Genomic DNA, 24,529 nt, shown 5'->3' with positions numbered 1-24,529 from the left:
CAAAGAAACTGAAAGTTTGGTCTTTGAAAAGACCAAAATTGACAACCCCTGAAAGTATAACTAATACAGTATGTTAAGTAAATTGAATTTAAATAAACAATTTAAAAGAATTGACAAAATTTTAACTAGATTAATAAAAAAAGATCCATGTCCCTAAAATCAAATCAAAAAGGTCATTATAAAGGTTTTTTAAAAAAATAAAAAAAGAATTGTAAGAAAATACTATGAATAACTTGTGTGCCAACAAAACTGGATAACCAAATGAGATGTATATATTCCTAGAAACATAACCTATCAAGAGTTATAAAAAAATAAAAAATCTGAACAGATCCATAGCTAATAAGACTGAATCAGGAATCAAAATTTCCCAACAAAGAAAAGCAAGCCCAGTATGTGATGTCTTTATTGCTGACTTATACCAAACATTTAAAGAACACCAATTCTCTTCATACTCTTCAATAAAATCGAAAAGCAAAGAACGCCTTCCAAAATTATTCCAATGCCAGTATTATTTTGATACCAAAGCCAAACAAAGGCACTACAAGAAAACTACAAATGAGTATCCCTGATAAATATTGATCTTAAAATCCTTAACAAGTTACTAACATAATTCAAAGCAAAATTAAAAAATTATATACCTCAACCAAGTGCAATATACTCACAGAGTATCATGTTAATTCAACATGTCAGTGTCAATCAATGGAAGAAACCACACTGAAAGAAATTTAGAGTAAAAAACCCACATACTCATCTCCACTGCTGCAAACAAAATCATCTGATAAATTTAATACCCTTTCATGATTTAAAAAAAAAAATACTCAACATTTCAGGAACAGAAGATAATAAGGCTATATATGAAAAGTCCACATTCATATTCAGTGATGAAAAGTGTAAAAGCTTTTCCTTTAAGATATGGAATAAGATAAGGGTGCCCATTCTCTCCACTTTGTTCAGCATAGTCCTTAATGTCTTAGTCAGAGCAATTAAAAAAAAATTTAAAAATCCAGATTAGAAAAAAAAAGTAAAATTATGTCTACTGTAATGTACATCTTATGTAAAAATCCCTACAAATTCCACACAAAAAAACAACAACAAAGTGAGCAAAATTGCAAGAGAAAACAATCAACATGCAAAAATCACTTTTATTTCCACACACTAGAAATGAGTATCTCAAGAGGAACTTAAAAAAAAAAAAAAATCCAATTGACAATAGCATTGGGAAAAGTAAAATATTTAGGAACAGACTAACCAACAAGAAGATAAAAGACTTGTTAGGTAAAAGACACTGATAAATACAAAACTTTGTTAAAAGAAATTAAAGAAAACACAAGTGGAAAAACATCTAGTGTTCACTAACTGGAAGATAATAAATCTAAATAAATACTAAAACACTGGTAAGATATCCGTAACTCTACAAGTCATCCACAGATTCAATGCACTCCCAGTGGAGCTTTGCAGAAACTGAAAAATCTATCTTAAAATTCATATAAAATAACAAAGGTCCAAACTATTTTAAAAAGTCAATCTTCAAACGTGAAAACAATCTTGAAGAACAAGGCAGAGATCTCAGATTTCTTGATTTCAAAACTTAATGTAAAGCTTCTGTAGTCAAAACTGTGTGATTCTGGCATAAAAGACATAAAGACCAATTAGACAGAACTGAGAACCCAAAAATAAGACCTTCATACATCTGTGACCAACTGATTTTTTGTCTTTATTAGTGATCTATTTATTATAAATTTTCTTAAACACTGCACTACATGCATTACAGAATGGGTATCATTTTCAAATGGTAAATTAATTGTGCCAAATATGCAGACAGAAGTGGGCTTTCCTAGAAGCATCTTTATTGCAAATATTCTTTTTATTTCCGATATAACTAACATTTATCATTGTATGAGTTTCAGATATACAGCACAAAGATTTGACTTCCATGTATTGTGAAATGATTAAGTTTGGTTAACATCCATCATCATTTGGATACAATAAAAAGAAACAGAAACTAAACTCTGCCTCGTAATGTAATGATATACCACTCGTACTTTCCTGTGTATCATGCAGAAGTATTATAGTTTTCATGCTGTACATTCTACCTCTTGTACTAATTTATCTTATAAATGGAAGTTTGTACTTTTTAACCATCTTCTTCCATAGTTTTCCTTCCTCCATCCCCAGTAAATACAAATCTGCCCTTTTTCCATGATTTTTCCCCCTTAGATTCCACATGTTGTGAGATCTGTCTTTATCTGACTTACTTACTCAGCATAATGCCTCCAGTCCATCCACATGCCTTTGACAGAATTTCCTCATTTTTTTATGACTGAATAATACTCCATTATATTTATCTACCTACCTACCTATCTAGCTCACAATTTCTTTCACCATTCATCCAGCCATGAGTATTTCGGGCTGTATTTCTATATTTTGGCTGTTGTAAATAATGCTGCTACATACATGGGGGCGCAGATGACTTTTCAAATTAGTGTTTTTGTTTCTTTTGGATATATTTCCAGAAGTGGAACTGCTGGATATGACAGTTCCAATTTTAATCTTTTACGGAATAATGGAACTGTTTTCCACCTTGGCTATACCAATTTACCATGCCTCAGGGCACAATGGTTCCCTTTTCTTCATATTTCACCAGTATTTATCTCTTATCTTTTTGATGATGGCCAAGTATAATACCTCGTTTGTGGTTCTGATTTGCATTTCCCTAACAATTAGTAATGCTGAAAATCCTTTCACGTACCTGTTAGCCAACTGATTTTTTTGACAAGGATGCCAAGAACACTAAATGATTAAAAAAAATAGTCTACTCAATATATGTTGCTGGAATCACTGGATTTCCACATGAAAAAAGAGATATGGACCCATTTTAACTTTTATTATATACAAAAATTATTTCAAAATAGACCACTGATATAAATGTAAGAGCTAAAACCTTAAATTCTTAGACAAAAACACAGGTGTAAATCAGATGACCTTGCACAGGACAACAGATCCACAAGTATAACAGCACAATCATTACTAATAAAAGAAAAAAGATAAATTACACTTTCTCAAACTTAACATTTCTATATAAAAAAGGATATCATCAACAAGATCCAAAGCTAACATAATGGGCAAAAACATCTGAAAACCATATTTTTGATATACATTTAATATTTTCTTTCCTCTCTTCTTTAAGAGACAGAGAAGGGTAGGGGAAGGCGGAGAGAGAGAGAATCTCAAGCAGACTCCCCACTGAGCACAGAGACTGATTTGGGACTCCATCTCACAACCCTGAGGTGATGACCTGAGCCAAAATCAAGAGTCAGATGCTTAACTGACTGAGCCACCCATGTAGCCACAATTTTCATTATGCATAAAAAATACTGCAGTCTAACCACAAAAAGACAAACAACCAATTCAAAATGGCAAAGATCTTGGATAAACATTTCTCCAAAGAAGATATAAACCGCAAACAGCTACATGAAAAGATGCCCCAAATCATTACTCATTATGGAAATACAAATCAAATTGCACAATTGTACTTTATACCTATCACAATGAGCATAAAACAAGAGCAACAATAACAACAAAAAACAACTATTGGCAAAGAGGGAACAGATTAAAACCCTCATATTTTGCTGGTAGAAAAGCATAAATGAGCAGGTACTGTGAAAAATAAAACTATTCTTCCGTAAGTTAAACAGAATTACCATGACTCACAAATTCTATTTTTAGGTACATACTTACCCAAGAAAATTGAAAGCAGGTAGAGACAGATACCTTTATACCCACGATCATAGCATTATTATTCACCATACCCAAAAGGTGGAAATGATCAAATGTTCATCAATGGATGAATGGACAAACACATGTACATGCAACTGAGTATTATTCAGCCATAATTCTGATGGTAAAACACGGCTGAAGCTTGAGGACATTATGCTAAGTGAAATAAACCAGACACAAAAGGCCAAAATGAAGTAGAATAGGCAAGAGACAAAAAAATAGAATAGAGACTACAGAGATTGGTAAAGAGTAGCAGGGAGATACTATTATTTAGTGGTTAAATGTTTCAGTATGGGCATGATAAAAAGTTCTAGAAATGGAGAGTGATGATGGTTATACAACACTGTGAAAGTAATTAGTGAAACTGAATTATGTACTTTGAAACAGTTAAAATGGTAAACTTTATTTTAAGTGTACTTTAAGACAATAAAAAAAGTTAGACATTTTTTAAAAAATACAGGGTGGGGAATACCTGATTTACCAAATCCTAACAACTGTGAGAAGTAACAGAAAAATATGAAGAAAAGAGTGAAACACATTTCCCTAAAGGGGAAAAAACAGAAAAATACCTTAAGAAAACTCTAATCTGCTTTGCTACGTTTGCATTATTAGGCATCAATTGAAAATAATGATCTACTGGGAAAAAAATGCCAGGCTCAATTTTCCGGCCTAAAAAGAGGAGGTTTTCTTAAGTAACTCAAACACTACATAATAAAGTTCTTGAAATAATTAACGTTAACTCTGATTCCTTTTTTTCCTTAACATTTAGGCTCTAGTATTCTGAGTGCTAAAAACAGGAACAGAGAGAGCCTTACCAACAGACTATTTTCAAAGTGAACAATCTATAGATGACTGAGTTGATGTGACTGAATATGTGTTTTAAGAAACAAACAACCTGCACATGGACACTATATTCCAACTATGTTTCTGAGTACTTTCTTTTTTTTTTTTAAGGTTTTATTTATTTGTCAGAGAGAGAGCACTAAGCAGGCAGACTGGCAGGCAGAGGGAGAAAGAGAAGCAGGCTCCCAGCTGGACAAGGGGACGGATGCAGGACTTGATCCCAGGACCCTGGGATCATGACCTGAGCGGAAGGCAGTGGCTTAACCTACTGAGCCACCCAGGTGGCCCTGTTTCTGAGTACTTTCTGAAAGTATAAAGATGATCACCAAAACTTCTCTAAACAACAACAACAAAACATGATAGTCCTAGTAAAGAAGACCAGTAGAGTAGCTTACCTCCTGAAGTAGATCTGCCTGCTCAATTGCTTTTAGGACATTTTTCTTGGATGTTTCCTGAACTTCCCCCCCTAAAAGAAACTCATCCAAAATAAAATAAGCCTTCTCAAAATTAAAGATGATATCAAGTTCACACACCTAAAAAGCAAAAATAATAAGAATAATGTTAAACTGAAGGAGGCAAATTTTGCTTATCCCCTATCAGTTGGTAAAATAAAACCTAACACAAGTCAGTCAATCTTAACTCCCTATAAAATAGCAATTATACCAGTGTAAGCATCACTGACTTTTCAAATCTGAAGTACCTGAAAACACAAAGTATGCAAGTTAAATAAAATTTGATTTTGCATGTTCCCAGCGAAAATTTTCTACCTCTAAAACTAATTTTTCAGTACTTATTTAAAAGGTAAATGTAACTGCTATCCAAGTCTAAATTTCATACTAAACATTTCAAAACATTAAAATATCTGCTGTTGAACTCCTTTCAATTTCGGGATCTTAAATTTTATTCTTAGTATTGTAATTAAATAAATAGGCCTCTAGGGGAATGGAATTTTACAATTAACTGACTATTCACACTTATAGGAAGCTGTCATTCTTTAACTCTCAGTAACATTTAAATAGTATCCATAAAACTAATAATAAACTCATCATGAAGGTTAAAAAATTACTATGGCATTCAATTTCTTACAATATTACTCACACTGCCAAAATATTTGTCAAGTAATTCCACATAACGATGAATTATTTCCAGAGTAATCAGTTCATTTTCCTGATCCTCAATAGCACAGCAAAAATACAAGCTAGCATATCTGTAACAAAATATAAATGTGGGATAAAATTTTACCCTGTACTTGTGTTTTCTAAATACATTTTTATACACTATTGTGAAAATCCCCAGACTTACACATTTTTTTCTTCTCACAGTGCAGATTATTTTTCTTCTAGACTAAAAAAAAATAATAAATGTTTCTAAGAGAAATTCTGAAAAGTACACACAAGGAGAAAGAAAAAACATCATCCAATCACAAACCAGAAAGGGTACCATATTTTGCTATTCTTTCTCTCAGGTTCCTTTCTATGAGTATTTTAAAACACTGAGGATCCAGGTTTTTTTTCTTGAGTTTACTTAATAAAAACAAAATACACTACAGGGTTAATTCAAAGGACAAGTAAGCAAAGAAGAAAATAAAGGATTTATTGAAGGTATTGCCATTCGAATCGTAACAATAAACCTAATCAAAGAACATGGCTTAGTTAAGTAAGGGGCCCTGGGTAAGGAATATAATAAAGATTTCACACTCAAGGCCACAAGTTTTACATAAAATAGTAAAAGAAGAAAGAAAGTGCTGCAATGAAATAAGCACAAGGTGTGGTTTTACCTATAACCCATTCCCCAGGTTAATGGCAGCTCACATTTCTGTTGCTGGCTGCTAATGCCACAAAGTACCATAGGTACTATAATTCACAAAGAACTGGTCCAATGGTTTCCTCAAAGAGTAGGAATGGATGTGTCTATTTCTTTCCACTTAGGATAACTTCACAGGCAGCTTTCGGCCCAAAGTCTTTAAAGGCAAAATTATTGGCTATAGCAACAATGGGAAGGAGATAATAGCTGGGAGAAGCAACAGACAGCAAGACAGACCTAAAAACTTGTATGAGAGAGGGAAAGGAGACATTACGGTAAGAGAGTTTTTAAGATTCCTCAGGTATTCTGGGCAGTTTAGAACATCACAGGCGTGTCCATCGCTGGACACATGCTCAGAAAAAGTCTGGACAGACACTAGGGAATATCTGAAGAAATGACCCAAAACTTTTCAAATGTGATGAAATAAATGAATTTACACATTTAAATATTCCCTATCAATTCAATTCCACACAAAAAAGTTCAAAGAGAGCTATACTGAAACAGATTATATTCAAATTGCCAAAGACAAAAGACATAATTTTGAAAACACCAAGAGGGAAGAAACTCATCAAGTACATAGATCCTCGGTAATATTAAGTGCTGACTGCTATTCAGAAACTTGGGAAGCCAGCAGTGGTATTACATAGGTAAAGTGCAAAAATCATCAAAAACAACAACAGAATCAACCAAGAAACTAGAGGATCCCAGCTACTAAAATCTGAAATAGAAGTGGGAATACTACTTCTAAGTTTCAGAAATAAAAAAGGAGTAGATCAGAACACTGAAAACAACTGAGTACCAACAAATGAGACAATCTAGACAAAAATGGAAAATTCAAAGGAATACACAAAGTTCCAAATGACTAAAAAAAGAGAAAATCTGAATAAATTTCTATCAAGTAAAGAGACTGAACTGGTAGGCAAAACCTCCCAACAATGAAACACCCATGACCAGACTGTCTCAATGATAAATCCTACTACAGATTTACAGAATAGATTTACAGAATAGTTAATACCAACCTTTAAATTTCTCCCCAGACAGGAGGACTTTAACTTATTTGAGGATGTCACCATTATCATGAAAGCAAAGCCAGATAAAGGATTTCACAAGACAACTACAGATCAATATCCTTTATAAATACAAATACAAAATTCCTCAACAGAATAACAAACTGAATCCATCAACATGTTAAAAGGACTGTACATTATGACCATGTATGGTTTCAAAAACATTCAAGGGTGCTCAACATACAGAAGAAAAAAAATGTTACAATATATTACAGTAAAAGAATGAAAGATATAAACCACATAATCATTTTAAGTGATGCACAAAGCAACCAAAATCCAGCACCTTTTTATGATAACAGGCAAAGGACTTGAATAGATTTTTCTCCACAGAAGATAAACAAATGACCAAAAAGTACAAGAGAATGATCGATATCATTACTCATTAAAAAAATGCAAACTGAAACCACAATATCACTGCACACTCACCAGGATGGCTATTAACAAGGCGAAATTAAGCAAATTAAGAACTGGTAAGACTATAGAGAAATCTGAACTCTTTTTGTATTTATATATTTTTTGAGGGGGGAGAGGCAGAGGGCAAAGGGAGAGGGAGTGCGGGAGAGGGAGTGCGCAAGAGCGAGCGAGCGAGAGAGAGAGAGAGAGAGAGAGAGAGAATCAATCCTTGGGGAGACTCACCACTGAGCACATAGCCTGACATGGGTCTACAACTGTCAACCCTGAGCTGAAATCAAGAATCTGACACTGAACCAACTGAGCCACCCAGGTACCCCAGAACTCTTGTACATTTCTACTGGGACTGTAAACTACTAGAGCCATCGCAGAAATAATCTGGCAGAACTTCATAAAGATAAACACAAAATTCCCTTACAATTCAGCAACTCCACTCCTAGTTCTATAGCCAGAAGAACTGAAAACAGGTAGTCAAGAAAATACCTGCACATGAATGAATAGTAGCACTATTCAACGATCAAAAATTAGAAACAATTTAAATGTCAACCAACAGATGAATGAATAAACAATGTGGTAAATCCATACTACGGAATATTATGCTATCATAAAAAGGAGTGAAGTAATGTTATGTGTTTTGGCATAGTCAAATCTTGAAAACATTATTTTAAATGAAAAAAGTAATATGCAAAGGGCCCATATCACATGGTTCCATTTACCTGAAGTGTCCAGAAGATAAATCTACATAGACAAAAGATTCATGTCACAAGGGAAATGGACAGATATAAATATGCAGTTACTACATATACGCATGAAGTTTCTTTGGTGATGATGAAATCAGAGGTGATACAGGTAGTAACTGCACAACTCTATATATAGTAAAAATAATGTATAACGCAAGGGCTAATGGTTTATGTGAATTTTCTATCAACCTAGGAAAACACAACGGGATACCATTTTATACCTAATAGAATGGTTATAATAAAAATGACAGGCAACAACGTCTGTTGGCACAGTGGACAGAAACTGGAATCCTCACAACCTATTACTAGAAATGTAAAATTGTACTTTGGAAAACACTTTACCAGTTCCTCAAAAGGTTACTTTATGATCCAGAATTCTACTCCCAGGTATAAACCTAAGAGAAATTAAAAAATAGGTCTATAAAAAGTTTGTACACAAATGCTCACTTTACCTACAATAACCACAAAGTAAAAACAACTAAAATGTCCATCAACTAATGATGGACTATCCATCATTAACGAATAAATGTTCCCCATCCATGTAACAGAATATATGTAACAATGAAAAGAAATGAAATGCTAATACATGCTACAGTAAGTCTTGAAAGGGTAATGCTATGTTAAAGAGGTCAGTGACACAGTTTTAGGATCACATGTTTTAGGACTCCATTTACATGATATATGTACGTTTTAGGACTTCTTTTACATGAAATTTACATGAAATATAGGCAAATCTATAATGCTGTAAATTATTAGTTATGTAAGTCCAGGAGGATGGATTTTGGGTAGAGTGGGAGTTACCTGCTACAAGCTACCCGGTTTCTTTGGAAGGGGGACTGGAAATGTTCTAAATTGATCATTCTGGATGCACAGGTCTGTGAATATAGTAAATATATTAAAAGCCACTGTATTATATACACTTTGAATGGCTGAATTGTCTGATATGCTAGTTTTATCTCAAAAAAATTGTTAAAGGAAAAAAAAAAAACCAGAACAGTAAGAAATTATCTAGTCATTTTTAACACAGTGAATTTAAGCTTAATTATTAGCTTTTTAAAAATATGGAAGTATCTATTCATATATTCAAAACACTTGATTTCTCAGTCAGCTAAATATATACACTGTCCATGAAATAGCTAAATGTAATACCCACTGGAATATTAATAAAAATTGTTTTGTTTTTAAAGGAAATCTGTTTAGTAATATTCTTTAACAAATTCTCAAAATGGTAATTTGGAAGTATGTTTACTTTCTAGTAAATGTAAATCCAGAGCCTCCTCCCCCCACGAAAAAAAGCATTCAATTCTATCTTCTATCTATTTTAAGAACACTTTCTTTAGAGATGAAGAAACAAAGGGAAAATGCTAGTGGTAGAAACAGGGAATGAAACTGAAGTCTCTAGATTTTCAATCTGGTTTTGTTTTTTTTTTTCATCTCTATTGTCCTTACTCCTTATCTTTCTTTCCCAAACAGGGAAAATCTGCATAAGAGATATTCAGTATAAAGAATACGGATTAGACAGAACACAATGTGCAAGTTAATGAAGATATGAAGACCACTTGTTGATATGCTTATACCAACAAAAAATATTTCATTAAATAGTAGCGTAAATGAGTCTTCAATACAAAACGGGGTGAAGGGATTTTAATAGGTACACTGGTTATAAATGACACAAAATTTTTCATGTGAATTTTCCTTCAATTCAAGTATCAATCACAAAAGATTACATACTACAGCTATTAAAAGGAAGGGACAGGCTCATTAATATGTGTAGGAACACTACTGCTTCTCCTTTCACCCATTTAACCACCCTTCTCCTTCAAATACAGGAATTTTGACTCCTGTGACTTATTCTCTTAATGGCACTTTCAAATCTTCCTCTCTAATAGGGACTCCTCCCTCTATGGATAAGCAATCTTAAGGTTCTCAATCCTTTTGAAGCCACATCTCCCAGTCCTACCACCTCTTCTTTTCTTTCATGGCAAAGCTCCCCAAATAGTCTACACTTGCACTTTTCAATTTCTTCATTTCTTCACACTGCATTTCACTACATGGGGGAGTTCTGCTTCTACAACTCTACTGAAGATGTTCTGGCAAAAGGCATTTATGAAATGCCCACTATAAAATCTACAGCATTATTTCTTCATTTTAATTGAACTTTATCTGCCATTTTGAGCCACATTTGAACCAGTTTTCTTATTTTTTTTTTAAGATTTTATTTATTTATTTGACAGAGAGAGATCACAATAGGCAGAGAGGCAGGCAGAGAGAGTGAGAGGGAAGCAGGCTCCCCGCCAAGCAGAGAGCCCGATGTGGGACTCGATCCCAGGACCCTGGGATCATGACCTGAGCCGAAGGCAGCGGCTTAAACCACTGAGCCACCCAGGCGCCCCCAGTTATCTTATTTTTAAATAAATTACGTTATTGATTGAAAACTCGATAGTAGGGGCGCCTGGGTGGCTCAGTGGGTTAAGCTGCTGCCTTCGGCTCAGGTCATGATCCCAGGGTCCTGGGATCGAGTCCCACATCGGGCTCTCTGCTCGGCGAGGAGCCTGCTTCTACCCTGCTCCCTCTCTCTCTCTCTGCCTGCCTCTCTGCCTACTTGTGATCTCTGTCTGTCAAATAAATGGATAAAATCTTAAAAAACAAAACAAAACAAAACAAAACTCGATAGTACACTAGAGGAACAGCCTTGCCCAAAAAGACATCTGAGTTCTAGAAGATTATCTCTAAAGCTAACATTTTGCAATTCCCTGTCCGATGAGAGTTATCTTTGTTTACCTAGAAGCCTTAGGGATGTCACATAGTCTATAGTGAGAGTCATTTATGTGGGAATTCTGGGACACCACTTATCATCTGAAGTTGGCCATTCAGTTACATTTATGTGACCAAGAAAACTCCAATAAAAACAGGTCACCAGGACTCCCGGTAGGAATGTTTCATTTTACATTTCTTGACATTTACAGCATAGAGAATGTCCTAACTCCAGTGAGAGAAAACAGAAAGTTCAAGGTTGGAACTCTTTCCAACTGTATACTATGCTCCTCTTTTCTTGACTTACTGTGGATCCTTTCTCCGTAGTAACCACGAATATACTACTTTTCAGTAAATTTTGTGAATTATGATAAAATTAACTTATACTGAGCTATGAACCCAGGGTAGTCTTAGGAAATCCTGATTTTATATATGGTGTCAGATCTGAGGATAATCTCGGGGAGTCTGGGACTTTACACTGATTATACTCATTGTCTGGTTCTTATTCCACTCTAGAGGTTTTTTTCTTCTACCCTTTTGCCAAATGTTTAAATGCTGCTAATTAACAATTTATATAAAAAATTTCAACAGACACTCACTCCATCAAAAACTAAACATTGGCAAATCCAAATCACAAAGGCCTCACAAACCATCTAAAAAATAAGCCAAGTTCTCTAGTTTATCGTTTTTCTACTCAGCTGAACCAGAAATCACCCCATTCCCCTCCTTCATTTATTACCTTCCCTACTTCTATGAATAACCAAGTCTTACAAGAATTATGGGGCGCCTGGGTGGCTCAGTGGGTTAAAGCCTCTGCCTTCAGCTCAGGTCATGATCCCAGAGTCCTGGGATTGAGCCCCACATCCCGCTCTCTGCTCAGCAGGGAGCCTGCTTCCTCCTCTCTCTCTCTGCCTGCCTCTCTGCCTACTTGTGATCTCTGTCAAATAAATAATGAAAACCTTAAAAAAAAAAAAAAAAAAAAAAAAAAGAATTAGCCCTAGTAGAGCTTTCTTTTCCACTTGTTGAGGGCCACTATCTTCGTTGAGGACCTCATTATAATACCCTCTGTCAGATCATCCTTTAGGACTCAGTTTCAGAAGTACACAACTTCAATTCTTTTATTATTATAATGATCTTTTAAGAAATGTAACTCTCATCTCTTCTGAGTGAAGTCTTTTTATCTTTATGATTAAGATTTGAGTTTTAGTGGCACACAGCTCACTCTTCAGACAAGACTCCTAATTCCTTCCTCGAATTTGAGGCTTCGTCAACAGCAAGAGTTTTCTGAGAAACTCTGTGCAGAAGATAAAAGCCACTGGACAAAGGCACAGATTTCCTATTCCTGGTTTTACAATTGTAGTTCCCCTTCTAATTGTTCTACTTATTAAGGTTCTATCCTAACTTGGTATTTCCTAGCTCTAAATTTCTATGATTTTTCTATATTTTCTTAGTAAACACTAAAACACCAAATATTAAAAAAAAGATCAAATTCATTCTGTTAGAATATTTAAACAACACTATATATTCTATAATCTCCATTTCTTTTCTTGCCATCATTCCAACAAAGATTATCACCGTCCATAACCAGAGTGGAAAAAATGAAAGCAGATTAGAAAATCAAACTTTTTAATCCTCACTGCATCCATACTGTTAGTTCCCTGCACACTCCCCATGTAAGAAACAACTCTCTACATACAGAAACTGTCTTGTCTTTATTTGGAATTCATTAAGGTAGTTATTTATCTTTAAATTAAAGAGCTTAAAGGGAAGAGGAAATGGGGAAGAAACAAAGTAAATGTGGCCCAGATGTTCTATAAAAGAAATTTTATTCTTTAACTTTCTAAAGAGTCTTTTAAAACAGAATTTAAAATTTTTTAAAGCTTCAGATATTAATAAAATAATGAATATTCTATCCAATAATAAGATAGCATTTTTTTTGGTAACTTAATTGTTAAAAAGAAATCAATGAGAGAGACTGTGAGATCAAATTTTAAAGAAGTTATCCTGGCCAAAACTGATAATTTATTCATAATTCTAACACTGCTTCATTTTAATTCAAATTAATAAACCTAACTAAAAACCAGATTCTGTACATAAACTTTAAGTTACGAAATAAGTGTATTTAAACAACTATATGACTAAACAGGTCTATCTATTCAAGCTGTGTTTATAACTGAATAGGACTTGAAAACTCAGATAAAAGCCTCATCAATATCAGTCATTACAGAGTCATAAGGAGAGGTGGAGTGGAGTGGGAGAATGTGGTATTACATTCTCTTATCTATTCTTATCTAAACTAGAGAACTGATGACTTAAAATATTGACCCTAAATACCTTATAAGAAAATGAGTTAAGTGAATTTTTCTAGAAGATAAACATTTTAGGAGATAAAATTATTTGTAAATTTAGTTAAAACTATTCCCCTGCTTATAATATTTAATCTGGGTAATAAAAAAAGTTATTTTAAAAATATAAGTTTCTACCTAAGTAGGTTTATCAGAATTTTACTGTTTATAAATGTTCTCTCTCAAAAGACTGCGATTTCCACATTATAAATGACCTAACATTTGATTCTGCTACTTCCAAATTTCCGACAAATAAAAATTATACCTTTTATAAACAATCTTCAGATCTCGCCACTCAAGAAAGCTGCACATTTTAGGTTTACGTGCTAAAATAGTCTGAACAATTTCCCTTGTGATTTTCTTCTTCTCTCTCTCTGATAGTGGGACATACCATTTCTGCAGTCGAAGCTTTCCCTGACGACTAAAAAGCAACATAAACTGCATCTGTTAAGATAAATAAAACCAAAGTTACATTTGGTGCTTTTATTCAAAACAGTGAAGATGACAAAATAAAAGGCCTTTGAAGAAAATCAAAATATATAATTCTTATAGAAAAATTTTGCCAACCTACTTAGGCGTGTAAAGAAATGAATGGAGCAAAAAAGAAAAGCACTGCCTGTTGCAGTTAACTATGCAACTGAAAAAACTCTTTTCTGTTTTTTGTACATTCCATTGTCTATTTACAACAAAAAGAGTACTCTATACATCAACTGGCTTAGACAAATAAAAAAGAAAAAGAGACCCAGAATTTCTGTCACTTGGGTGTTTCCATTTCTAGAAAGAAATCATTTATAGTTTCACTGGTAGTGTTTTTTCAGTTAATGGCAGTTAGCATATTTTGAGCAAACAAAAAATCTAAAAACAGTGGGAAAAAATTCAAGTCCTATTAATACAGGTTCTTCTTGAAAAGGTAATTTTTAGGTATGTATTGTCATGTCACTTTTAAGAAAATGCAACACAAATACGAATACAGAACTGATGCAATTTAAGAGTAAACAAGCCTTTAAAAGCGAAAAGAGGTAGGTTCAGAAGCATTACACAAAGTTTTCCTTTAAAATAATAGGAGCTTGTACATTTGGAGTGGGTGTTGACATCTAGCAAATCTATAAACCGTTTCGTTTACACTTTTATTTAGAATCTAGAAAGCATGTTATGTTCATCTTTAGTTTTTGAAGAAAAGTCCTTGTAATTCAACTGGCTGTAGAAATGCAAACAAAAGTGCCATTTCTACAAAGATTAAAGGTAGACTTTATTGGTAGTCTTTTTTTTCCACTTCGTGAAATTTCCATTAATTATAAGAAAAATTTCTTTAATTTTGGTACTGCAAGTAAAATTCAAGCCTGATATCAATAATATTTTCCATATCTTCTTGGATTTGAATAAGGGCTAATTTACAGAAAAAGACTAGAAAAAGAATATTAAATCTGCAAAGCTACGAAGAAATCCGCAGATGTGCTCATAATCCTCTTCGCGAGCCCCTCCCGAATATGACACGCGAAATTTCATGGTTCCAGTACCAAAGACAACGGGTTAGGACACACAACGTCCGTCACCGGCTTTCGCATTCCCAGGGTAACGCGGATTGAAAAAGTGCTCAACACTAGTTCACCGCTCCCGACGCCCCGCTTGCTCCCCAGTACTTACTGCGACCGCGAGCCGCGGGCTTCCTGGAACTCCTTCTGCCGCACTGGCTGCAATTGAGGGGAAGTCCCTGTCGCCAGGCTGAGGAAGAGAAGCCGTTTTGCTGTAGGGTGGGGAGCCAGTTAGCGGGGGCAAGTTTTAGGGGGCGAGGGAAGGATGCGCCAACAGAGCCCCCACCTCCATCCCCCCCCAAGGACCGGAGGAGAGAGAAGGCAAGGTTGTGTCAACTGTAAGGGCACACCGCAGTACGGGCGAGAAGCACTTTCGCAGTCAACCAACCACTCAGAAGCCGGCGCACTGACCTCACACTCCGAGGAAGCCGACGGCAAAGAAAGCGTATCCCGGAAACAGCTTCCACGGTGGAGGCATGGGGGTGCTGCGCGCCTGCGCATTTCTTTCTAAGAAGCTTCCGGAAGGAATTTATCTTAGGTAATGTGGAAGGTCTGTGTAGCTTTACAAATTAAGCTCCAGATTCAAGGCTGCGTAGTTCTCCATGAACAAAAAGACTAGTAATTCGTCTCCGTTGGGGGATAACAGGGGGAGGGGAGCTGTTATCCTGAGTGAAACAACTCGAATCTTTTCATAAGTTACTGCCGGCATTAGAAGTAAGTTTTGCAAGTTTTTCTGCTACAAAACCGCCTGAAACTCAAAATGCGAAGCTCCCTCCAACCGGAGTATACTGCTCTACATTTGGTCTCACTTCTCCATGAGAACCTTCGATAGATTGCTTTGCTGGTCCTCCTGGAGACTAACTAGTGACAACCCAAACAGCAGCTCATCTCGGCGATGAATCCCATACCTTTCTGCACTGAACACTTCCTTGCCACCTTCCAACCCAACTTGGATGTGAATCCAGACACTATGACTCTGTCCAAACATTGCAAAACTATCTCTTTTTCATCCATTTGCCCATTGCTGTCTGTGGCACATCAATTTCAGCATTCATTTTGTAACATAAGCCTCATACACTATTTGGAAAAAAAACTTAAAAAAAAAAAAATCAGTTGACGGACAAGGACCATAAAATTATGGGTTTGTTAAGAACTATCGTACTCATGGGCGCCTGGGTGGCTCAGTGGGTGAAGCCTCTGCCTTCAGCTCAGGTCATGATCCCAGTGGGGAGCCTGCTTCCCCCTCTCTCTCTCTGCCTGCTTCTCTGCCTACTTGTGCTCTCTCTCTGTCAAATAAATAAAATCTTTAAAAAAAAAAAAAAAGACGAACTATAGTGCTCAGCATAGTGCCTTCTGCCTAATGCCTAAAGGCACCCATAGTGCCTTCTTTTTCCCTCCTCTCCTTTTTAAATGGAAAAAATATACGATCCCTCAAGTCTAACTTGTCTTATACACATGACTAAAGAGGAGCCTTATACACAGAGTTTTCCCATCTGCAATACTAATTACCTATCAATACTTCTTAAAAAAAAAGAAAACAAAAAGTGGACCTTGGCCTATAAACTTTTTGTTGACTATTCCAAACATAAATCATCAGAATCTTTTTCAAAACTAGAAGGTCTTTTTTCTTTTTTTAAGATTTTATTTTATTTATTTGACAGAGAGAGAGATCACAAGTAGGCAGAGAGGCAGACAGAGAGAGAGGAGGAAGCAGGCTCCCCGCGGAGCAGAGAGCCCGATGTGGGACTCGATCCCAGGACCCTGAGATCATGACCTGAGCTGAAGGCAGAGGCTTTAACCCACTGAGCCACCCAGGCGCCCCTAGAAGGTCTTTTTTCAATTGAGCATTTCATTATAATTACAATATAATTCATATACAGTGTTGTATTAGTTTCAGGTATACTATATAGCAATTGAACAATTCTATGCATTGGAAAATGCTCATTTATCATAAGTGTACTTATATTAAGGGAGTGAATTACAAGTAATTTTTTTAACGTATTTATTTTATTTTCAGTATAGCAACATCTAGTGTTCTATTAGTTTCAGGTTTCAATATACTGATTTAACCATTCTGTGCATATTTTACTTTTCATCATAAGTTCTTTTATCCCCGTCATCTATTTCATCCATCCTCCCACTGACCTCCCCTGTGAAACCATCAGTTTGTTTCTCTGTAAGTAAGAGTGTGGTTCCTGGTCTCCTTCTCTATCTCTTTTCCCCTGTTTTTTTCCTTAAATTTCCAATATGAGTGAAATCATACTGTATTTGTCTTACTCTTATTCACTTTGCATCCTATTTCCATCCTTGTTGTTGCAAATGGCAAGATTTCATTTTTATGGATGAATAATATTTCATTGCATATATACATCACACTTTTTTTTTTAAATACATTACATCTTTATCCATTCATCTGTTCATGGATATTTGGGTTCTTCCATAACTTAGCTATTATAAATAATGCTGTTATAAACATTGAAGTGCATGTATTCCTTTCAATTTGTTTTTTATATTCCTTAGCTAAATACCTAGTGATGGCATTGGTGGATCATAACGTAGTTCTACCGTTAACTTTTTGAGGACACTCCATACTGTTTTCCAGAGTGGCTGTACCAGTTTGCATTTCCAGCTATAGCGAAAGAGGGTTTCTTTGTTCCTACCTCCTTGCCCATATATGTTGCTTCTTATGCTTCTGAGTTTAGCCATTCTGACAAATATGAGGTGATACTGCATACTTTTGATTTGCATTTCCCTGTTACAAGTATGATGAGCATCTTTTCATGGGTCTGTTGCCATCTGGACGTGTTTTTGGAGAAATGTCTGTTCATGTCTCCTGCCCATTTTTTAATTGCGTTATTTAGGTTTTGAGTGTTAAGTTATATCATTTCTTCATATATTTTGGATACTAATCCTTTATCAGATACATCATATGCAAATATCTGTCCCATTCTGTATGTTCCTTTTTACTTTCATTGAGTGTTTCCTTTACTGTGCGGAAGCTTTTTACCTTGATATAGTCCTGATAGTTTACTTTTGCTTTCATTTGTCTTGTCACAGGGGACATATAGAAAGAAGTTGCTGTGACTGATGTCAAAGAGTTTACTCTGTGTTCTCTAATATCTACATTTATGACTCTCCTCTCACATTTAGGTCTTTCATCCATTTTGAATTTATTTTTGTGTGTGGTATAAAAAAAGTGGTCCAGTTTCATTCTTCTGCATGTGGCTGTCCATTTTCCGAACACCATTTGTTGAAGAGACTTTTTTTCTATTGAATATTCTTTCCTGCTTTGTTGAAGATTAATTGCCATATAATTGTGGGTTTATTTCTGGGATTTTTTATTTTGTCCCATTGATCTATTTGTGTATTTTGTGCCAATAGTGTACTGTTTTGATTACTACAGCTTTGTAATATAGCTTGAAGTCTGGAACTATGATGCCCCCAGCTATCTTTTTCTTTTTCAACATTCCTTTGGCTATTCAGGGTCATTTGTGGTTCCATGTAAATATTAGGGTTGTTTGTTTGAGCTCTGTGAAAAATGCTGGTGGTATTTTCATAGGAATTGCATTTAAAATGTGTAGATGGCTTTGGATAGTATAGATATTTTTAAAATATGTACTCTTCCAATCCCTGATTATGGCCTTTCCATTTCTTTGTATTCTCTTCAGTGTTTTATATTTCAGAGTACAGGTCTTTCACTCTTTGGTTAGATTTATTCCTAGGTATCTTATGGGTTTTGGTGCAATTGTAAATGGAATTATTTTAATTTTTCTTTCTGCTACTTCATTTTTAGTGTACAGAAATTCAGCAGATTTCTACACATTGATTTATTTATCCTGCAACTTTACTGAATTCATTTATTAGTTCTAGCAATTTTTTGGTGGTCTTTTGGGTTTTCTATATATATTATTTCATCTGCAGAGAGAGAGTTTAACTAATTCTTTGCCGATTTGGATGCCTTTTATTTGTTTTTGCTGCCTGATTGTCATTGCTAGGACTTCTAGTACTATGTTGAATAACAGTGGTGAGATAGTGGGCATATTTGTTGTTTTCCTGACCTTAGTGGAAATCCCTCTGTTTTTCCCCATTGAGGGTGATGTTAGCAGTGGGTTTTTCATAGATCGCTTTTATTATGTGGCGGTATGTCCTTCTAGGCATACTTTATTGAGGATTGTTTTTTAAAATCACAGATGGATATTGTACTTTGTCAACTGCTTTGTCTGCATCTGTTGAAATGATAACATGGCTCTTATCCTTTCTCTTATTGATGTGATGTATCACATTGATTGACTTGCACATAAATATCCATACTTGCAACCAAGGAATAAATCCCACTTCATCGTGGTAAATGACTTTTTTTTTTTTAATGTGTTATTGGATTTAGTTTGCTAATATTTATCCAGGATTTTTTAACATCCATTTTCATCAGAGATACTGGCCTGCAGTCCTCTCTGTTTGTGGTGTCTTTATCTAGTTTTGGCATCAAGGTAACGCCTCATAGAATGAGTCTGGAAGTTTTTCTTCCTTTTCTATTTTTTAAATGGTTTGAGAAAAATAGATAGTAACTTTTCTTTAAATGTTCGATGTACTTTACCTGGGAAGCTATCTAGGGTAGCACTTTGCTGGGAGATTTTTGATTACCAATGAAATTTTTCTGCTGGTTATCAGTGTTTTCAAAATATTTTTTTCTTAATGTTTCAGTTTTGGTAGATTATATGTTTCCAGGAATTTATCCATTTCTTCTAGGTTGTCCAATTTATTGGCATATAGTTTTTCATAATAATGTATAATTATAACATTGGCATTAAATAATTATAATTGTATTTCTATGAACTGATTATTATTTCTGCCACATTTGTGATTTTTTTTTTCAGTCCTATCTCTTTTTTTCTTGATGAGTCTGGCCAGAGATTTATTAATTTTATTGTGTGTGTGTGTGTTTTTTTTTTCCAAAGAACCAGTTCCTGGTTTCATTGACCCAAGCTTTTTTCAGTTTCTGTATCATTTATTTTGCTCTAGCATTTTTTTCTTTTCCCTCTGATGGTTTTAGGTTTTGTTTGCCATTCTTTTTCTAGCTCCCTTAGGTTCAAGGTTTGGTGGTTTACTTCAGACTTGCTTCTGGGATAGGCTTGTATTGCTATACACTTATCTCTTAGGACTGCTTTTGGTACTTCCCAATGATTTTGGTCCATTGTATTTTCATTTTCATTTATTTCCATATACATTTTAATTTCTTCTTTGATTTCTTGGTTTGCCCACTCATTGTTTAGTAGTATATTATTTAACCTCCACATATTTGTGATCTTTTCAGATCTTTTTATTATGGTTGACTTCAAGTTTCATGCACTGTGCTCAGAAAAGATTCATGGTTTGATTTCAGTCTTTTTGAATTTGTTGAAGCCTGATTTGTGACTTACATGTGATCTCTTCTGGAGAATGTTCCATGTGCACTCGAGAAGAGTATGTATTCTGTTGCTTTAGGATGGAATGTTTTTAATATATCTGTGATGTCCGTCTGGTCCAGTGTGTCATGCAAGGCCATTGTTCTTTATTTTTTGTTTGGAAAATATGTCTGTTGATAGAATTGGGGTGTTGAGATCCTCTACTATAATTGTATTGTTATTGATTAGTTCCTTTATGTTAATTATTAAATGTTTTATGTATTTGGGTGCTCCCATTTTAGGTGCATAAATATTTTTAATTGCTATATCCTTCTTATTCTGTTATCTCCTTTATGATTATATAATGTCCTTCTTTGTCTCATTTCAGTCTTTGTATTATTTATTTGACAGACAGAGGTCAGAAATAGGAAGAGCAGCAGGGAGAGAGAAAGAGGTGGAAGCAGGCTCCCCACTGAGCAGAGAGCCTGTTGCGGAGCTCAATCTGAGGACTCAATATCATGACCTGAGCTGAGGGCAGAGGCTTAACCCACTAAGCCACCCAGGTGCCTCAACAGTCTTTGTTTTAAAGTCTGTTCTGTCCAAAGCAAATATCACTACTCTGGTTTTCTTTTGACATCTATTTTCATGATAAATGTTTCTCCATCCCCTCACTTTTAATCTGTGGGTGTCTTTAGGTCTGAAGTGAGTCTCTTGTAGACAGCATAGAGATGAGTCTTGATATTAATGCACACTGTCAACGTATCTTTTGACTGTTTAGTCCATTTACATTCAAAGTAATTGTTGATAGATATGTATTTAATATCATTTTGTTGCTTGCTTTATGGTTTTTTCAAAGCTTTGCTCAGATCCTTTCTTGTTCTCTTTCATGGTTTACTGGTTTTCTTTAGTGATATACTGAGAACCTTTCCCTTTCTTTGTGTATTAGTAGTTTTTGTTTTGTGGTTACCATTAAGTTTGTATACAAAGTCTTCTGTAGTACCGGTCTATATTAAGTTGATAGTCACTTAGATTTTGACTCATTCTTTAATCCCATCTCCCTTGTTTAGGCATATGTTGTCATATTCTACATTCTTTTATTTTCTGTGTCATTTGACTAATTTTTTTACAGAAATAGTTGTTTTTGCTGCTTTTTTGTTTCCTACTTTTTATAGTCTCACTCAGGATCTCTCTTTTGTACTCACAGAGTGCCCATTAATATTTCTGGCAGGACTGGGTTAGTAGTCATGAAGTTCTTCAGTTTCTGTTTGTCTTAGAAACTATCTCTCTTTCTACTCTGAATGATAGCATTCTAGTAGAATGATTCTACTCTTTCTACTCTCTTTACTTTGAATAAAACATTGTTGGATTACATATTTTTGTCTGTAGATTTTTCCCGTTCAGCACTTAAAATCATGCTTCTTTCTTCTGGCTTGCTAAATAATCATCTGACAACTTTATAGCATTTCCTTTGTATGTAATTGTGACATTACAAATGTGCCTCCTGGATCTGGATGTGTGTTTCCCTCCACGGATTCAGGAAGTTTTCAGCTATTATTCAAATACACTTTCTGCCTCCCCCACTCCTTTTTTCCCACTCTTTCTAGGGGCCCTTTAATGCAGATGTTATTATACTTCATGGAATCATGAGTTCTCCAAGTCTGTTCTCATTTTTGTGCTCTCAGACACCTCTGTATAAACACTGATGAATTGCTATCTATTTAACTGCCTGAAATAATACAGTGTTCTCCCATCTTCTTTCTCCACCTCTGTGTGTGTAGTTTTACATATATTTTCAGTGTATAAGTTATGATGATGTAAGTATAGTTTTCTCTATAAAGCTAAAGTATATCATGAATGTTTTCATTCTTGTACATATTCTTGGTTTTCCTGGTCTATTGGGGTTTCAATCTTGGTTTTCTGCTCATTTTGTATTCTTACTTTCAAACAATTCTCCACCATGCTGTGGTTCAGTCTTCCACTGTTAGTGCCTCTAGTTCCAGTACACCCCTATTTGTCTATCAGATAAATCGGCTTGCACTTATTTAGTTGCCTTTTCTGCAAGAACTTTCTTTGCTTTTCTATATCAGTTACCACTTATCAGTGTCTACTTTATCTTGCAAAATATATTTTGCTGACATCCTAATCTTAATATCTCCTCTTGTTTCTATGTCCTTAAATAGTCCTTTATTTTCAGTTAATGATGTTTCAGGAGGGACAGGAAATAAAACATGTCATCATCAACATTTAGCAACTATTACTAAACCCTAGGAAACTAATACATATTTTGGCACTGCTGTAACAACTACCGAAAATGTGGCAATTGCTATGGAACTGGTTAATAGATACATGCTAAAAGAATTTTGAGACAATTGTTTGCAAAATCTGAGATTTCCTGGAAAAGATACTTAGAAATATAGATGTTAAGGGCAATTATGGGTGGGCAGTAAGGAGGAAATGGATAATGCACTGTCATCTTCGAGGATATATTTACATACACATGTATAGAGAGATAGGTAGATATCTCATGTGGCAAGCTAAAAACTGAAATTCAGTAACTCTTCTTAGACACATCAAACTCTAATCCATCAGAGACAAACCTAAATATTGCCACTAAAATTGAAAGAGAGGCAAATACAGAGACTGACAACTTACTGGAAGACAAATCCATGGGTGGCATCTTCCTTTGGAACCAATATCAAGAGAGGAGAACTTAAATATAACTGACAAGTTTCTAGACACTCATTGTGACCATATCTAAGAGTTAAAAACTCCAGAGGGGTATAATTACTGGGAGCCTTCCCCAGTTTTTTTAAAAGAGTTTTACATTCCAGGAATGCAATCAGGCTCTCATAGTAACTATCAGAGGAAACTTACATTTTTGACAGAGTTTGTGGGAAGGCAACCATTTTCAATATACACTAGAGCACATGTTAAAGGTTTCCCTGAGAAGAAACTTTTTTTTTTTTTTTTAACCATAGCCTAAATTATCGGAGTTCTATCAGAGTCTAATTGCCATATGGGAAAAGAAATACCAAAAACCAGCCATTCTACCTCCTACTCAGGGTAAAAAACTGAGAAGCACTATTGAAGTTCACAGCACAGAGATGTCCTTAATCCTAGGACTACAAAATGATGCCCATCTTACTAGCACATTGCTTAGGATATATTTACCTTAGTTCATTATACCGAGCACATCACATCCAGTTATCATGGAAAAATAAATAAATAAAAAAACACACTAAAAGACAAAAACAAAAAAAACAAAAAAAACAACCACTTCTTTTTTTTGAAGACTACCCTTTACTCACTGTCAGATATTGCTCTAAGTACATTATATTCATTGCTTCTTTTACTCTCTTAAAAGTCACCAAGAGGAAATGAAAAAATTACTTCCTCGGCCCCAGCTTTAGAATACAATTGACATATAATACTGCATAAGTTAAAAATGCAAAATGCAATGATTTATACATGTATGATTTGGAGAATGTTTATTGCAGTAAGGTTGGTTAACACATTTTTCACTACATGTAATTCCATCATTGTTGTTATGCTGAGAAATTTTAAGATCTACTCTCTTATCAACTTCCAAGTATACACTAGAGTTTTCTTAACTGTAGCCATCCTGCTATAGATTAGATCCCTGAACTTATTCCTCTTATAACTAAAACTTTATGCCCTTTACTATCATGTCTTTATTTCCCTGAGACCCCAAGTCCTGGCATCTATATATTTATATATATATACATATATATATATATATATATATATATATTTACAGATATATATATATTTATATATATTTATTTACAGATATATATATTTATATATATATTTACAGATATATATTTATATATATATTTACAGATATATATATTT

At 34.7% G+C, this 24,529-nt stretch overlaps 1 protein-coding gene across 4 annotated transcripts in view; it reads right to left on the bottom strand.

Moving 5' to 3' along the window:
• The window catches only part of LOC123935910 (AP-1 complex subunit sigma-2-like), a 28,937-nt gene extending 13,226 nt beyond the window's left edge, over positions 1-15,711 (bottom strand). For 2 of the 4 annotated variants that reach the window (XR_006817037.1, XM_045996752.1), the window contains exons 1-4: positions 15,385-15,674; positions 14,006-14,184; positions 5,719-5,827; positions 5,016-5,153 (exon numbers count right to left, since the gene is read on the bottom strand). Coding sequence is in view for 3 of the 4 variants with exons in the window: in XM_045996752.1 (XP_045852708.1) it covers positions 5,016-5,153; positions 5,719-5,827; positions 14,006-14,184 (426 nt within the window). In the remaining variant the exon portion in view is untranslated. The other 2 variants (XM_045996751.1, XM_045996753.1) reach the window with 2 other exon arrangements.
• Positions 15,712-24,529: the final 8,818 nt, after the last annotated feature.

This window comes from Meles meles, chromosome Y, assembly GCF_922984935.1.
Source record: "Meles meles chromosome Y, mMelMel3.1 paternal haplotype, whole genome shotgun sequence".
Taxonomy (NCBI): Eukaryota; Metazoa; Chordata; class Mammalia; order Carnivora; family Mustelidae; genus Meles; species Meles meles.
Note: the sequence above shows the minus strand (reverse complement) of the source record. Positions and strands in the feature narration are given on the sequence as shown.